Below are 17,813 nucleotides of genomic sequence, written 5' to 3' on the forward strand. Positions count from 1 at the left end.
AAATTGTTTTTGTAGGAGACAATTGCTACCACATTGATTAGATTTGGAGAATAGTACTGTGGGAGTCATCAAATGATGACAAAATGAAAAGAAAATGATTTAAGGGAAGTGATGGTGCATTGTAACTGTTCTTTGCTTTCCCCAAAGTCAGGCCACCTCGCTCCATTGGTTAGGCAAGAGGACAAGTTTGCCAGGTCTGCCTTGTGTTCAATCAAGTGAATCAGTTTCTCAACCATTAAATTAAAATTTTAAAAGGGCATTGTTAAAAATCATTCGAGGAGTTTTGGTTGAATAAATTCCAAACCCTTTCTCCAACTCAAAATGTGAGCATTCAGTAAGTAATAAAACATTAGAAATCTGATTACGATATACATGCAATAAATCTGTTGAAATGTTTGCTTTTTATTAGTATTCTATTACATGTAGTTAAAGTCCTATGCTTATAACGGAACAAAATGCTTCTACATTCACTCTTGTTTAGCTTATCATTGAGATTCAGCACCTTTCCTTATACAAAAAATAAAATACAACGAAAATACAAAAATAGAAAATGCAATGCACTATCGGACATACAAAATGTAAAAGATTAAAATAATCACACTGTAGTCAAACACTTAAAATGAACTGTTAAGAGTTCTTTGTGATAAAGAAAAAAAAAAGGCATGCTAGCGGTCTTTTCCAGAGCGCAGGTCTGTGGTAACCGGGTCGTGCTGGATGGTTTGGTGCAGCATGAGGGCCAGCAAACCTGCCCGGTTTGTCATGGCCGCCCGCAGGTTTCTCTCCTGCTCAAACAGCTCGTCCAGTTTGTACCACTATGTACACAAATGTGCATCAACAAAGATGGGGAAACATCAATCACTTTCACCAGCAAGATATTCAGGTAAAACAAAATGTAAAATGTATGTGAGCTATTATATTAATTATATTATTTGTAGTTGTGTACTTCACATTGGGCTGTTGACAAGAAAACTAACAGCGATCTTCACGTACCACTCGCACTCTCTCCAGGTCCACTTCAGCGCGGCGGAGCTTTTCCCAGCAGTAGTGTTTGTTGCACTTCCTCTTGGAGACCCGGCAGAACTCGCCCGTGGGCTCAAAGACGTCTTTGACCAGAGGGCAGCCGCACACCTCGTCTACCGCCACCTGGACGGTAAGGCAAGGTCAAAAAGATGTTTATTGTCATCTTGAAGATCATATCGGGCATTTTAAAAATGCAGAAGTCATACCTTTGGATCTCTGGAATGTTCTGGACACAACACCTGAAGCCGTTTGCAGTAGGTTTTGCTCTGAGGGTTGTAGACGTCGCAAAACAGGCGCGTGGCTCTTTGTGAAACACACAACATGCCCTATTTTATAAGTGTTGCATGACAAATGATATAATAATATGAGAGCAAAAGACAGGCGTGATTACCCTTCAATCCGTGTGGGATACATGGATCCAAATGAAGTCTGACTCTCATACTGTTGGGACACAACTGAACATGAATCACAGCGTCAAATTGACAGAGGTGGCGTTTGACTCTAACCTTGGCGTAGCACCTCTCCATGTGTCTCAGTGCCACCTTGGGGTTGACGGGATGGCTGCAGGACACGCAAAAGATTTGAAGGTCTGTGTCGTCGCCGTCACCCTCGTTAGCCTGCACGCAAAGATTTTTTCTCATCATTTTGTGAAGGGAGTGGAGACAGCATTTGCCACCAATACGACAAGACTAGACCTTGCTTTACCTCCTCATCATGCTGAATCTGGTGACGTTTGGAGTTGGCGATGATTTCTTCCAGTTCGTGGAAGCGCTTTTCCATCATAGTGAGGCGCAGCCTGGTAGCCTGCTGCTCCTTTCGGATTCGCTCCAGCTGCTTGCGCCCCATTTCCTCAGCGATGCAGGGGCTCTGTTGCCACTGCTGGATCCTCTGGGGGACAATCTCGTAGATACGGCTGAGAAAACCATGTTTTGTCATTATCACAAAGTATTACGTATTATAGGCAGTAATAGTGCATATAGGTGTGGGTGTTATCAAAGCATGAACCCATTTTCTTGCCCGTAAGGGGGTTGGGAATCTTTCCCTCAAAATAAGATTTGATTCATACATCAGTCCACAGTCTATGGTTCGATTCAGGGATGAGTATTAAACCATTTTTTTACATGTTAATGTTGACATATACATGTTGTAAACTCAAATAAAATTCCTGCCTTGTAAGCGCTACAAATTTGTCTATGCTACCCATCGGAATATATGCAGGATGAGTAAACCAATTGTGAGACATTACTGATCATTTCTTATTCAAATTGTATCAATTCTGGATACTTAGTGAAAAAAATATCAGCAACGTATGGTATTTCATCAGGATTTCCATCTATCGTGACAACCATGCTTGCCAGTAACATGTGACGTGAAGCACAACTCACTTGGCAGCGAGCTTCATGCCGCAGTCCTCAGAACAGTACTTTGAGGAGGTCCTGGCTGCTTGGACACAACCCGGTCCAAGACACTGGCGCAGAGTGCTGCCGAGCTCCTTGGCCTCAGTTTCTCCTCCATCGCCTCCTCCCCCACCTCCTCCTCCTCGCCTTTCGCTATGCCGAACACGGCCCCTGTGCCGCTGTTTCGTCTTGTGACGTCGCACCTCCTCTTTGGGGGTGGAGAGGGATTTCTATGGATGATGAATTCTTCAATTATACATGTGGTAGAAGTAAACAGGTTAGTTGTCACACAGATTGGATGTCACACTTGTCATAACTCGACCACCAGGGGGCAGTTTGCGCCATATCAGTGTAGCAGAGTTTAGAATTGTGGCAATAAGAATAAGAACATCTTTCTTGTGATGTCACATCACTTTGAGAGGTAATTACTGTTTCCTCAGCTCAAATGCTTCTGTCTGTTTTTCATAGTTTTTCACACAGTAGCTCTACTGTTATGATAGTGTTACTGTTAAAAAGGATGAGGACAACATGACACGTAACATAACGTAAGTTGTTATGTGGTGTGTGTACGTATGTTTACTGAGCTGATAGCCGCAATTCCTCCCCATTGGAAAATGTCTTTGCATTTCGTATTCATTTTCAAACAAGCTTGGTATAACTTGGTATAATTTTTAAAGGATTTAGGGTTTAGTATTAAAGATCATTGAATGTATTAAGCTAATTCAATATAAAATATAATTAGACTAACTAAAAATCAAGTTACTACACCACTTTTGGAACCAATGAATACCATTCGTAGACTTCGAATAAACATAAACAAAAGAGACATGAATGAATGGATGTGTGTACATGGTCGATAGTTTCCTTGTCCCCTGTAAAGGCTGACAACCAATTTAGGGTGTACTCGGCCCACTGCCCGTTGTTGGCTAGAATAGCCTCCAGCACCCCCAGATTCCAGATATTCCCAATATACTCACTTTCTTCTCTGGCTTCTTCTCTCGTCTTTTCACATGTTTCACCTTCACGGCTTTCTTTCTCAGTGACTCGTCCTCTTCCTCCTGCTCGCTGTGCCAAATCTGAGAACGGAAAGACGGAACACAGAAAACATCAATGGTGGCATCCTAACAAACTGGGACCGCCCACTGACCAGGTCGCTGAATCCAGCAGCTTTGTACTGCTGGTAGAGCTCCAACTCGCTTTCACTGAACACTTCTTCTTCCTCTTCCTCGTCCGTGAAATTCCCACCGTCGTTCTTATGGGCCCGTCGTCCCTTCGCTCCACGGCGAATCACTTCTTCGTCGTCTCTGTTGCGAAGCATCTTCTGCTCCACACCACGAACATGCCACTTCTTATGCAAAAAAAGTCATCAGTTATACACAGGTGTGAAAGTGTGGCCTCTGAAGACAACGAATGTGATCGCTCACCCGTGCACGGAACTGACACTGTCTTAGCCGACACTTCTGACGGATTTTGTTGGGTCCTCCAAATTTCTTCATGTCTTTACAAAAGTCGCAGGTGGAGCAGTCTTGCGTCCTCAAACAGGGCTCGCACTCTCCACACATTCGAGCGGAACGTTTGATTTGCTGGGCAATGCGAATAAGTGAGATAGTATGGTCAACAGTGCAATGTACTTTTTCCACATTTTTTCAGTCAGTCACCTGTGCGCTGCGCCTGCTGTCGCTCATGGCATGCGGGGGTGAGCTATCATCCTCCTCCAATTCCACTGACTTTGCCTTCTTCTGACGGTATTTAATCGCCAGAGACGGATCACCTTCTGAGATGTACAAGAGTGAACATGCTATATGTGCTCATGTTCATGCTTATTGATGAGAGTTAACAAATAAGCACGTGTGCCGGTTTGTGTGTGACATGATTCAACTAATTAGCTAGCATAGATCAATAGATCCAATCCATTAAGACCGTTTGATCTAATGGAGTTGATGTATATCGCCATCAATGTCGGTGTACAGTGACTGTAAATATAGACAAACCCCCAAAAAAGCATTCACCTCGACAGGATGGACAGAACCAGACCCGGATGGCTTTGGCTGCCTTCTCTGACACGCCCACACAGTTACCATGAAACCACTCGGCACAGCCATCGCAGCCTCTGATTGGATGAAAAGCACATGGCTTACAGGTGTGAATAATTTGGAGAGCATTGACGGGGTGTATTACATCATGAAGCAGTTGATATCAGGTCTCCTACAAATACAATAGACTGGCCCCCTTGGTTTTTCCATGCTCACACGACCTCTGTCCACGTCCTTGCCCAAAGGAAGATGGGATGCCTCGTCTGCCTACAAGACAAATTGAGAATTATGTAACTCTTTGGTATCAAATTGTGTTTGGAAAATAACCTAAGCACTGATCTGAAATCCTTTGACATGTCCTTTTATGGACGATTAGTCTTGCAATATTCGCAATCCAATTATTTACCACTCATAATCTTAGTTTTTTTCTATTCGGCAAAGATTCTGCTGATATGTTTTTATTGCCTTTTCCCTCGCCTACTGCCCGTAGTTGAGTGAGATAGGCTCCAGCACCCCCGGCGATCTTTGCGAGGCTAAGTTAAGCTTATTTTTTCTTTGCAGTTCATGAGTACTGTTGGCATTCTGAGAACATGGCAGATATATGTGAATAACCAACAAATGTTGGCCAATGTGCGAGACAAAGTGAAAGAAAAAAAAGGCGTCGGCGCTTAGCAGCCGCCATTGCTTTTTTGACGTGATCATTTTCCTTTCTTCTACAAAGGGCCAAGACTCACCATCACTTGCCACGAAAGCCAAAAGTCCCCTTTTTATGTTCCAAATGCGTCAAATGGCTTCTCTTTGCCAGACTACATCCTCCCCTCCAGTTCTTCTCCATCACAACAATGCAGGAGCATCTTCAATTTCTTCTTCTTCTTCTTTTCCTTGACTGCTCTTTCTGAGTGGCAGCGACATCTGTAGGTGGCAAAGAGAACAACAACAAGCGCTTTTCTTTTCTCCGTCTGGGTAATAGCATATTATAGAAATGTATTTTTTTTGTTTCTTTCCTGCCGATCGATACGATTGTTTATCAACCACGTAATTGTCATGTTTTCTACGAACAAGCTCGTGTCAACAATTACTTACTTTTTTTGATCATGTTATCTTAACCTTACATCGGTCAAAAGACACTTAAGACCTTTAATGTTGTTGTTTTTTAGGAAAGTGTATATTTGTTCATTAGAAAATATAATAATATTTTAATCAATATTATTGTATCATCAAACTTTGATAATGCAATTTAAAAATCAATACAGTGTTAACTAAAGCTAAATTATTGAAATTGAGGCCATGCATGTATGTTAATTGTTCCCTTACAGTCAAAATGGAATGGACGGCTTAAACCATAATTGACAGCCAATGACTTAAACTGGTCAAATGTTTGGGGTGGGTGTTCAATTACATACAATGTCAATTTATTTCTCTCTTTTTTACACTTCAACTTCCTGTCATATCAAAAGGAGTTGTTGTTGTTGTTGTGACGTACGCGTAAAGGGGGTGGGTATTCTCACGGGTGCAAACAGACGACCACCCTTTCAATTTGAAAAAGTGTCCCAGACTCAAAGACACAGCCAGGCCGAGCAGTGAACTGTGAGCAGAGGCTTCAGGTTGTTTTTTTAGACCTCATGTGCTAACTTTCTAACAAATTGTCATTGTGGTTTATTTGTCTGATATCTAGACTTCTAATTGTGTGTTGTCGTTAGAAAATCATCTCAGTGTAAAATAATGATGTTGACCTTATTCACAGGGGTTAAAACTGGTCAAACTGAGTTTAATCTTATTGCGTTTCTTCATGACTTTGCACATTTTGTTAAATTTTACTCATTAGGTCATTTTTATTTGGAAAAAATCAGATTTTTTTTCTCCAACAGGCCAGGATGCACACAATGAAATGTCAACAGTCCACACCTGGAAACCAACCTACTGAATGCCCTGACCAAATAGCAGAGTGCATCTCCATGCAGCCAACATCTGGTGGAGCACACCTACTCCAAATTGCAGATGATGTTAGCACAGGTATGCATAAAAATAGCTAGCGGTGTTAACCTTATTTACTAATAGTATTGCCTGTGTCGTCACCTGTAGGGCAGGGTGGCACTCCAAAAAGTCAAAAACGAGCAGACAACACCCATATCATCACTGATGTTACCTCAGATGCAGAGAGCATGCCAGTAGTTTCTCTCCCTTCCCCAGTGTGCAACAATATGAACCATCTCTATTCCAGCAAAAAAACCAACACCTTCAAGGCAGATGCTGCTCTTATTAATGATGTGGCAGGAGACGGTAAATATAATAAGAAAGGTTGACTCGCCTGACTGAGGCAAGATTTCAGCTGGTGACGTTATGATTGTGAGTGTGGATGGATGGTTGTCTCTCTGCCCTCCCTATGGCTAACTGGCAACCAGCCCAGGATGTGGGCTGCCTTTGGGTATTCACTGAACCCTAATATTTGGTTTGTCAGTGGTTTATATATGGCACCCACACAATTTGTAAGAGAATAGGTGTTAATGTAAAAATGAAAAAAAATTGATAATGTATGCTTAACATAATTGAACTTTAAATTGACTGGTCGACATATTGCAGTCATACAGACAGGAAGTAGAAAGACCCACCCACACCCATTGCCCTGATCAGCAGGACACTTTAAACTTGAACCTTATCTCTATTGAACATAAGGACCCAAAAAAACACAGAGAAACACCCTGATCATAGAACCATGTTTTTAAAGTCTCCTCTGTTCTAAATAACTGAAATTATGTACGCCGAAAAAGACTGTTATCATCAACAAACCCTGCCTTGTCTTAAACGATTGATACATAAATGAATTTCAGACTGGTATCCAACTATGACAATTTTTACAGGCTGAAGGCCTGCCAAGTTGCTGCTCATTTTGTAGTAGCGTACACTATAATTTTTTTATCTTTCCTCAAAGGATTAAAATATGCATAATATAATATACAAAATCTTTCATGTATTTTTCTCTTTCAATTAGATGCCAATGAAGTTGAGAACATTAATTAAAAATGATAATAAAAACGAATAGGTTGTATATAGTATATGCAGGCTGCTTTAATTTGGAAAGTCAGCACTTTGTGACAATTGGCTTTCAAGGCGTTAATTATATTACGGATTATCTACGTATATGTACGCATCGATTGTCAGAGCCTGATTTTTATCTTTTTTTTTGGTATCAGGGCTGATAAAATGTGGGCAATCATTGGGCGACACCCTGTGTAATCTCAGAACTGGATCACTAGTGCTTAATTCATGTAAATAGTGGGATTTTAAATTTGAGAACCGAATGGTTAAGGTTGTATTTGTGCAACTAAACACAAGGTACAGCTGTATTTAAAAACCTTCACTGCAATTGACATGTCCAGATGGGTCAAAAGGTTTGAATGTTTACCACCAATGGCAGTAAATGAGTTTAGCAGAGTTTAAATTTCCATTTTTCACAGGTTTTTAGAACCACTGCACTTAGATGTGACGTTTTTTTTTCCTTTTGTATTACACTATGTTCCCTCCACAGACTGTGGTACTCACTGCATACTGGCGTGCCTATTCTGCGAGTTACAATCCATGTGCTGGACAGCGGAGAGATGCGTGACATGTGGAGGGCACATGTCCGGTTGTTGCTGGTTCATAGAAAGTTGTTGCTGGTTCTGCTGCTGTTGCTGTGACGAGGTGTGCACCGTCTCGCTGGATTGTGGTATATTGGAGGAGTGCTGCAGCTCTGCGGACTGCTTGGAGATTTGTCTGGAGTGTAGCACAATATGCCTCCATTCCTAGATAGGCCAATCAAAAGGACTGCTGGATGATATCATTCCGAATTTACTTTCATTTCTCGTTGGAAGACATCTCAATAGCAGCCAATGAGTTAAATTATGTATTGTTGGTTGTATTTTTTCATTATCGGTTTGACAAATGATGAATGTGTCTTGGCACTTTACTAGAGCAGTACATAATATATGTACACTATTGCTCGTATAAAATAGGTTTAAAGTCATTAAACACAACCCTGTCCCGGATTCCCTGCTAAAGCATCTGTACCCACAACCTGACCTCGGATATGGGGCAGGAAATTTATGGATTAAGGATTTATAGTGCTCCTCATAGTCCAAAAATTACTGTAAGTAATTAATTGGCACTCAGTCCATTGTTTGTCTGCTACATGTACCCTTTTGGAATTCACCCTAGTATGATTGACAGCTCAAGACGGAACCCTGCTTGAGGAGGAAGCCTGTATCTTATGTGTTAGTTTAATATCCAAAACAGGAAGTAATGGAAAATAAGTGAGCTGATCTTTGAGCCCAGGAGTTTAAGCAATAGAAAAAATTAAAGGGGAAAAAAAATACATAGGCGGTGAAGCAGGTTTTCTTGCATCAGACAGAAAGGCCTGACTTTTATTTTCTAAGTTAAGGATTTTCTGACTATATTTCTAGATAAAGTTTCTATATACATATAGATATGATACAATGTTAAGATTGTAAAAAAAAAAAAAAACATGGCTCCCTTTTTGATCCTGACATCAAACAAGTGTTGCTAAAGTTAGAAAACAATTTTCATTAAAAAAAAAAAAGATATGAAAAGTTCTAGGACAATGCTAAAGGAACTATTTGTTAGCAGCTTGCTAGCATTAGAACAAGTTAATACACATTTTTTGTATAGCAGCTAAGTATTAGTAAACAAACTACTAAGTCAAAAAGTGAAATGACTTTTGGTTCCCAATACATTTGTTCAAGCAACAGAATGCTGATGGAAAATAAATCAATCTGAATGCTACTTTTGTAGTGACAGATGGTAGGTTTTGTGGTTAAATTTGTCTTAAGGCCTTATCACACTTCATTTTGCAGCACGTCATTGACAATTAAATGTGAACGTGGTGGAAGAACGCTTTCAATACAAGAAGAGGCAGCCGGTGGAGTGATTTCATGCTATTTTCCTTAAGGGGACACATTTTCATCAAGCTGGTCTCCTACAAGTGCAATCAATATAATGCAGTTTGGTGCTTCTTGCATCCACGGCAACTTAAATGGTTAAACTGTCTATGCTGGGTGGGTTGGAACAAAAACCCATGCCCACAGCAGCCCTCTAGGACCACTTTGCCCAACCCTGTATTGAGACACTCGAACAATTGTCTTTCAAAATTGTGGCCAGCTCATATCATATCTCAAAGCGATTCAAATTAACAAGTGAGAAAAGGCCTTCAGTTTGTCAATCAGCCAACTGACACACAATTACAGCATTCCCATTCAAACCCATCAGTCAAGTCCACAAATTACAAAATTATTATTAGACTATGTATAAAAAAAAGTTCGGATAAGAAGTAATACAGTTAAAATTCAAGCGAACCAAAACAGCAAAGCAAATGTTTCTGGATAGCATCACCATGCTACTGCAGCTAGTTGGCCAGTGTTCGGAAAGTGTTAAGACCATAGAGTCAAAAAAATCCAAAACAAACTTTTTTACAATGTCATCATGGAGAAAAAAAATCTCTTGAGATCAGGCTGTCACATAAAAATGAGGAAAAAATGAAGGACTTACTTTTCAGATGCACCGTAGTAGGTGCAGTACAGTAAATGTAGAGATAGGGCAAACACCAGGTTGCCATGGTGACAAAGAGGATGGTGTGGTTAGCACTGTGATACAGGAAATGTGGTGGATCAGAGGTCGTCGTCCATACTGCTGGTCCTGCTGCTGCACCGCGATGCCCCGCACGACAACATAGGGTCCGCGCCGCTGGTGGGTGACATTAGGCCTCCGTCCTCCATCAGAATGTCTCCAAAGTCATCCAGCGCCGCGAGACTTGTGTCGTTCATCAGGTCTGAAGAGAAGACTTCTGCACCGCCGTTAAGTTCGTTTAGCTCCGCCAAGCCGATCGTGTCCAACGATGGCGCGACAGTGGCTGCGGTCGGCGGGGAAAGGAAGGCCCGCGAGTAGGTTGTGGCATCATCCATACAAGAATATGCAACGCCATGGAGGTTTGCCTGTAGCTCCAACTCCTGAAATTTAAAAAAAACTTGTGAGCACTGGTGTTGTAGAGCAACTGCAGCGTGCACCAATAGGGCATAAATGACCTGTATGCGAAGCATCAAAGTTCTGTTGGTGTTCTCTAGTCTCTTGTGTCTTTCTTCCATGTCACGAGCTCGTTGCTGTTCCTTCTGAAGTCTTCGGATGTAATCCACTGAAGCTTTCAGAATGCTTCCTTTGTTCCACCTGGCATCCCTATCATAGCAAAAGCTTTGTTAGCACATGTTCGACAACAAGCAACGATTAATGAGATCCGCACGCAAAGGTGTTGACTCACGGGTCAGGCGACTTGGGAACAAGTGCACCTAGTTCTTTGATGCGGTCATTGATGTTGAAGCGACGTCGCCTCTCGACTGGAAAAAAAAAGAAATGCTCTTTAATAACCTGCTGAACTCGATTTAGGACTTTGTTAGTCTAAAACTCACTTAGGTTATGATTGTCTTTCTTCTGCCGCTCTTTCATCAATGTTTTGGTCTCCACATCTGCTGCAAAAAATATTCTCGTTATAATTATCATTATGGTTATGTATATGTTATGTTTTGGATTAATTGAAAAGGCGAAAATGTAAAAAAAAAAAACAACACTGATGATTTTGAATGAATGTCACACACAGCAGTACGGTATTATAGTTTAACTTTAAACAGTTTTCACCAACAAATGTCTTCTTAGAATTAAATTAGGTCTAATCCACCCTCCCCCTGGGTTTTTCCATTACTACTTTGATAATTTCCTTTAAAAAAAGACTTATTGGACATAAGAGGTTGAGGTTCACTCAACGGGAAGTAAGAAGTGATGACCATTTCAGATTCTTGCCTACGGATGCAGTTTTGCTGACTCATCAACGCAAAGAACTGCTTGCTTCAGTCTTTCAAACTATTTGGCAAATTTTTGTTAGCTGAAGCATCAAGTGATTCATTCTCTTCATTAACAAGGCCCTACCAGAGCATTTACACATGTATAAAATGTTTTATCAATAATTGATGAGATAATAACTTGAATAAATTATATACAGAATAACTGAATCGAAATAAAAAAAAACATTATCTTTCCATTAAAAGAAAACGTCCTCGTTAACATCTCTTTTTTCAAATGAAGCTTTTCATTGATTTTCTAATCTCTCCTCCTAGAAAACTCATCTGTGCAATTTATATTTCAGATGACATACAGAACATCCTATTTGTCGTTAACCATTGAAACAACAAAGGAGAGCAACTCACTGTTTGGCTCCCGCTTGACTGTGAGCAGATCTGCAGGGCAGCTGTTGCTAACGGCGACAGAAGGCGTGGTTTGTCCACCACTCTCCCCATAGACGTCCACCATGTTCCTCGCTGCACCTGGCAGCTGGAAAGACCAATCAGAACACAGAGGCCACCACAGTAAGTGTCACATAATTCCAGAACCTCATAACAAAAAAACAGTCAAAATGATTGTGCACCAATACTTTATATTTTATCTTTCACGGTTTTTGTGTTTTCGTGGATTTTGCAGTGCACAACGAACAACGGGGGATTACTACGAACATATTTTTCAGACTAATACCCTGTTTCGCCTTTGACATGATAGTGCTTGAAACTGGAACTTTGGTCAGCCTAGCTCCCAAATCATTAGCAGAAGAACTGCTGTACTGGTTATGTCACTTAATGCCACTGTTTTGCAACAGTTGGGCGGAATTGCAGAACGACCCGGCTTTAAGTATTTTTTTAAACAAGTGCCAATTGAACAGGCATTCCAGAAAAATGCAAATATAAGTATGTACACACAATTTTAAGAAGTAAGTTTTCTAAAGTTCCCACTCAAATCAAGGTTGAATTTCCCAAGGCTAACGCCATACTGACACCAAAAACCTTAATTAATTATCAAATAAAGCAGAATTCAGTTTCAGTAACATGCACCTTCCTTACTAATGCATTAAAGTTGTGTTAAAAGCAAAATAAGAATTTGTCTCCCTAAGTGCAAAGTTCAAGAACAACTTTACCTGGGCTTTATGTCTCCTCTTGTCATGTTCCTGCAGGAAAACTAAAATTCTCATTGCGTAGCACCAACACACACGCACTCAACACACAACTGTGCACACTGTCTGTACACGCATATGCATGCACACAAGTTTGACTGATTTGGTCTATTTCTCTTCAGTGACCGTTTAAAAAAAATCCTTTCAAAAAAAGGTCTAATACTTCCCTCAGCACACTTATAAGCGCACACATGCAAACATGCCCAGGAAGAGGAAGGAGTAAAATCTGTGTAAGCAGCAAAAGAGAAGAAAGGAGGCAAGAAAACGCTACCTCATCGATTTTTTTTTGCTTTGCTTTCGTAACCTCTCTCTTACTCTATCTCTCACACACACATAGCCAGAATATTGGTGAGAGAAGAAAGCAGTGGGTTACCGTGGTGGAGATGTGATGTCTCGATTCAATCAGCGTCAAAAAGTCATCACCCAGGCTGGATTCCAGGCTGATTATGTCATCAATAACAGTCTCCTCCAACTGAAAGACCCAATCAGAGAATATTTTATCCTTTGTTGCTCAAAAAGATGAGTGTGGACTGTTGATTTAGAAGACTTGATAAAGTTGGACATCATTTTAGATGTAGGAAAGGCTGTTAAATACTACCAATTTGAATAAGGAGCACAAATTAGAGGACATGTAGCATAAGCAACATTTTAAATTCAGTAGCTATAACTGAAATATGAACATAATGAACGGTTAGAATAGAATGTAGTAAGAGAAATTGTTTGCATTGACGGTATTGGTAAATATATCAAATAATTATAAGTCTGAATGGTATTAAAGTAATATATTGAAATAATTGCCTGCAAATCATAGTATTTTTTCCAGAAAAACTGCACACATTTTAACAACAATCTTAACATACACAGTGGATGAATTTGTTAATGGTGACTTGCAAAAATGTGTGTATAATTTTGTAACATTTTGAATACTGTATTTTTTTTGTACAAGATGGCAGAATTTTTTCTATTACTCCAAAATTAACAAAGCACCTCATAATCCAGTGCGCCATATGTAGGAATTCTGGTTGTGCTTAATGACCTCAAAGTAATTTTCTTGAAGAATAACCTTAATGACACAAATTAACTAGGCATTACCTCCAATTTAGGCCTATCAAAAGCATGCTGGTTGCTCGGGGAGGAGACCGACGATGTTCCGGAGGCGTTACAACTGGCGGGCCTGACTGCAGTGGAGAGGTACCGTCTGACCTGTTGCTTCTGCGACTGTTGGATGTGGTACCTGGTGGGGTTTTCCAGGTGGGTCTGGACCTGAAGGGAAATATCAGGGGAGAGACATACAGCAGATGCTTGTTTTTAGCACATTTCAAGTCACTGTGGCAAAATTCAATGTCCAACTGAGTAACCGCTAAATATATAGCAAATCAAGTCAAGTAATTTCTTGGGTTAAGAAAATTATAATTCAGGTCATATCAACTTGCCCCCTACCAATATTATAGCCACTTTGCATTCAGTATCTGTACTTCTTGGCTGTTTTTATTTTATTGATTTGTTTATCTTTTTGTCTAACACTTTGCTTTGTCATTTAAACAGAACGCAACTCTGCTAATGTGTATCTTATTACTGGTAAGCTAAACTGGGAATCCTAGAATCAAATTGCAATAGTTTCAATGTTTAAGATTATTTCAGATGGATATCAAGTGTTTCAAAGTTAGATAGCCAAGTTAAAGACTTCATTCTTCATTCTCCAACTTGTAGCTCGTACCTTCAAGACCTCTACTGGCACTTGGGCAGGGGGTCCACAGGAGAGCGCATTGACACAGACAGGGGACGACGACGAGGCGGTGGGAAGCCGCAGAAGCTGCTGTGCTTCCTTTTGCTCCTCCTCCAGGGCCTGCTGCCTCATCAGATCCTGGCGCATCAGGACCCTTTAGAACAGAGTCGAGTCAGTTTCAGACATCAGCGGTTCTCTACTGGGCCATGAGATAGGCTATATATGTAGTACTTTTTACCTGGAGGGCATAGCAACTGCCACTGAGGAAGACAACGATGATGAAGAAGAAGAGGAAGTGTTCACTGAAGCACTGAAAAGACATCACAAAACTCTAATGTCTTTTTTTTCGCTAGTATGTGCTAGGTGATTACAGAGAGTAGGTTTGGGTCATTAAACAGGATTTGAGTGATGATGACAGATGACTACAGTCGGCAGTTTGAAGGTAATTTGGTACAGAAGGCTCTTTTTTAATCAAATCTTTTAGTGTAAAATGACTTGTCTTTGTAAATATCCTATTATAGGAAAACACATGGAAGAGAGGTGCAGATCTCAGAGGTATTACCTGTTGTGGATGGGTTGACTCTTGATCTGGTAGAAGGTGTCACAGTCTGATGAAACCAGGTTGTCCACCTCGATGTCAGCCACGATGCCAGACTCCACCCTAAGTGCCCAAACACAACCAGCTAATGAGAAGTCTAATGAGATTACTATAACTATACTTTCTGACTAATAATGTCACTACCCTCTATCAAAACCAAATACCAAAATTACCATTTTTTAAATATCAAATCGAATCAGGTTTTAGTCCAGTTCTAGAAAAAAGCAAATCATTTTTCATATTACAGCCAGAAAGATACCAGCATATACATCCACAATTTGTAAGTGCGTAGGTTTGCTAATTGATCTTGTGTGACTCATACCAGACGAAGGCAAAGAGGATAAAGAGTTCTCTGACCTTCATCCCCTTAGTCATCATCGTAATACATTGGATGGAAAAACAAAGTACAAATACTTTATAACAGAATATGCCGGTAAGTACAGTTGGGAAAAACCTAACATACTGCATAGAAAATGAGCTGGCATCCAAAACACACGCATTTGCACCACAATGAACTCATTCATTTTCTGAAGCGCTCATCCCCACAAGGGTCGTTTAGGGGCAGGGGGTGCTCAAAATGAGGGGAAAAAAGGAATTAAGATTTAAACTAGTACATCCCCAAGAGTGCACTTCTTTAGTTAGGGTTGGAGAAATTATTAATGTCAATTTGGGTTATAAGCGTGTTATTAACCATTGCCCTTAACACTAGTCTCTAGAGTACAGAGATATTGCACTTTTTTTCGGACTTTACCTCATCCTCCTAAATTCCGTTTTTTCTTGGGAGGAGAGTGAAGGGTGTTACCTGAGAGCCTCCATAAATCTAAGGACTTAAAGTATCTATATAAATATATAACGGTGACTTCGACAATTTACTACATTCAATTCCAATAGCATCACACAATGGTTTTTTTCATCATAGAAGAAACTCCACCCGAAACTGATTTCAACTTAACTCAATCATAAATCAATTCAGTGTAACAAGGGGAAAAAACTGTTTCAAGTTTAACATTTTTACTCAAAACACTTCGGCACACGAAAACATAGTATTCGCCACTTTTGGGAGATCTGAACACGTAAAATACGAAATTTCAACAAAAAAATACATCAATCAATACAACTTCCGGGTGCGCTTGATCCAGAGAAACAAATATCGGTGACTCACTGTAGCACGTTAAGACTTTCCGCCGAATCCAGAATAACAAAAACGGTCTGAGGCTCGAGCCCAGCCCGGCACTGGCCTCCGCTCGTTTCCCGATCAGAAGTGACAGAAGACATTTCTCCAGCGGGAGCGAAAATATGTATACCGAGCTTTCGGGACGATCGGGATGAACACGGACAAAATTGCTTGATTTCCCAGCAGCCACCGCACCCACACGGACACACACGCAACTGCAGCTGCAAGCGTGCACACAGAGCGCTCCTTTCTCGTTGCTTCAATTAAACCGTTCAGAAAACACAAACTATTAAGTGTTAGTGCTTTAGATATCAAATTGTTATTATGATTAATAAAAAAATGGGTGACAAATGTGACCTATTTGCAAGTTAAATATTTATAAATCTGAACGGGATACGCAACATGGATTTCTAGTTAATGCAGTTCTATGATAAAGAGGGTGGGCCAAAATGAAGGCTGATCGCCTTTCAACCAATGGCAACGCAGTGTTGAATTCTACCAGCCAATCAGTTTGTTCTCATCTGGTTATAGTCTTTGGGCTGGCGGCCATCTTGCTTGTTTTTGTCTCGCAGTGGGGAGACAGTGGGCGTTTCGGGGAAAATCCGAGGTGACGTCATATTTATTGGTTGACCTAGAGTGGACAGTTGACCTGACCAAAAAAAAAAAAAAAAAACAACAATAAACAATGAACGTCTTACCTGACTAATCAGCAAACCGTGCAGGGTTCAGGAATGTATTCCCACATGTTTCAATTGTTGTATTTATTTGAAAGACAAGACAGTAGTCATTTAAACCTCTGTTAATGCTTTATTTTGTCTTTTACACGTGATTTCATTCACAAGGCAAGGTGACACAAAATGTTTAAGGAAGGCAGTGGCCGGCCACTAAACCATCACTCTCATATCATCAATTGTCAATAATCTCAACTGTTGTTATTGGCACCGCAACCAAGCAGCACTGACATTTGGCACCCACCATAGCAAAAACAGACCATAAAGTGTGGCTATTAGCGGTTTACACCGAAGAGAATGTCCAGAGGGCTGGCCGTAGTTTTGGCAACACAAGGCTTCCAAATATTCTCGGATTACTACAAGGAGTTTTTTTTAACCAGACTGCACCACCAAATCCATTACCGAGACTTCAATCTGATTGAAGATGTTTTGGTCTCCGTGGTTACAGCAGCCATTTAGTCCACAATACTGTACGTGTGAACTGTAAAAATAGAAACACACTCACCAGAGGCAAAAAGCTCAACAACGATAACATTATTACAATAGAACACTGCATTTGGCACAAGTTCACTCAGAACTCACAGCGCCACCTTGTGACCACGTGTAAACATCAGCACCGCTCATCTCCCATCACTTGGAATGAGTCACATGACTGGAAGGATCCCAGCCTGACTTGTCCACTGGATCGCAAAAAGGGAAAGAATTATTACCATCCAACAATATAGACATAATCTAGCATTCAGCACCTTGTTGACTAAAGCACAACGACACCAAGTCAGAAGCTTCAGAGTACATAAAAAAAATAATAACTGTAAGGCCATTTCCTTCTAACATCACTGAGGGAAGAGCAGCACCACACCATGAAACCAACACACAAAAATTGTGTATCGTGTAGTGAAAGCCAGGGTGAAAACAAAACAAACGAGAAAAAAGGCGTTCACGCCTATGCTGTGACCTAATAAAATACAAACAATATCAAACGTACAGGAAAAAAATGGCCTTGTTTAGCACAGAGCACCTGCTTCCTCTTAGGAAACGGCTTTGTTGCTAACCGCGGATTATTACTGAATCCAACATGCTAAAAACATGCTGAAAG

The 17,813-nt window shown here is 40.6% G+C and overlaps 2 protein-coding genes across 4 annotated transcripts; both read right to left on the reverse strand.

Moving 5' to 3' along the window:
• Positions 1–382: 382 nt before the first annotated feature.
• On the reverse strand, positions 383–5,351 carry cxxc1a (CXXC finger protein 1a). 3 transcript variants are annotated; one of them, XM_077713178.1, is made up of 14 exons: positions 5,185–5,351; positions 4,596–4,717; positions 4,427–4,527; positions 4,076–4,188; positions 3,842–4,000; positions 3,565–3,765; positions 3,395–3,493; positions 2,406–2,647; positions 1,726–1,933; positions 1,527–1,637; positions 1,412–1,461; positions 1,227–1,323; positions 991–1,143; positions 383–812 (listed from the first exon to the last, which is right to left on the reverse strand). In XM_077713178.1, exons 1-14 carry the CDS (start codon positions 5,185–5,187, stop codon positions 666–668), a joined length of 1,806 nt encoding a protein of 601 aa, XP_077569304.1. In that variant the 5' UTR covers positions 5,188–5,351; the 3' UTR covers positions 383–665. The 3 variants fall into 3 exon arrangements, with proteins under 3 accessions (XP_077569304.1, XP_077569294.1, XP_077569286.1); XM_077713168.1 differs by having other exon boundaries at positions 3,565–3,762; positions 4,076–4,191; XM_077713160.1 differs by having other exon boundaries at positions 4,076–4,191.
• Positions 5,352–8,832: 3,481 nt separating this feature from the next.
• tfe3a (transcription factor binding to IGHM enhancer 3a) lies at positions 8,833–16,358 on the reverse strand. The gene is made up of 11 exons (XM_077713201.1): positions 15,975–16,358; positions 14,777–14,875; positions 14,453–14,524; positions 14,206–14,368; positions 13,581–13,751; positions 12,862–12,960; positions 11,695–11,818; positions 10,903–10,962; positions 10,755–10,830; positions 10,525–10,672; positions 8,833–10,449 (listed from the first exon to the last, which is right to left on the reverse strand). The coding sequence occupies exons 1-11, from the start codon at positions 16,085–16,087 to the stop codon at positions 10,111–10,113; spliced, it is 1,464 nt and encodes a 487-aa protein (XP_077569327.1). The 5' UTR covers positions 16,088–16,358; the 3' UTR covers positions 8,833–10,110.
• Positions 16,359–17,813: the final 1,455 nt, after the last annotated feature.

This window comes from Stigmatopora nigra, chromosome 1 (assembly GCF_051989575.1).
Source record: "Stigmatopora nigra isolate UIUO_SnigA chromosome 1, RoL_Snig_1.1, whole genome shotgun sequence".
NCBI lineage: Eukaryota > Metazoa > Chordata > Actinopteri > Syngnathiformes > Syngnathidae > Stigmatopora > Stigmatopora nigra.

Excerpts from the sequence above, each read along its gene's own strand:
- cxxc1a (XM_077713160.1), bottom strand. Across the intron at positions 3,766-3,841 it reads AGTGTCAGTTCCGTGCACGG|AAGTGGCATGTTCGTGGTGT; the intron begins GTGAGCGATCAC and ends TTTTTGCATAAG. Across the intron at positions 2,648-3,394 it reads AGAAGAAGCCAGAGAAGAAA|AAATCCCTCTCCACCCCCAA; the intron begins GTGAGTATATTG and ends CATCATCCATAG.
- tfe3a (XM_077713201.1), bottom strand. The coding sequence starts at position 16,087 with ATGTCTTCTGTCACTTCTGATCGGGAAACGAGCGGAGGCCAGTGCCGG. Across the intron at positions 13,752-14,205 it reads TGCCAGTAGAGGTCTTGAAG|GTCCAGACCCACCTGGAAAA; the intron begins GTACGAGCTACA and ends ATTTCCCTTCAG. Across the intron at positions 10,963-11,694 it reads AGTCAAGCGGGAGCCAAACA|CAGATGTGGAGACCAAAACA; the intron begins GTGAGTTGCTCT and ends TATTTTTTGCAG.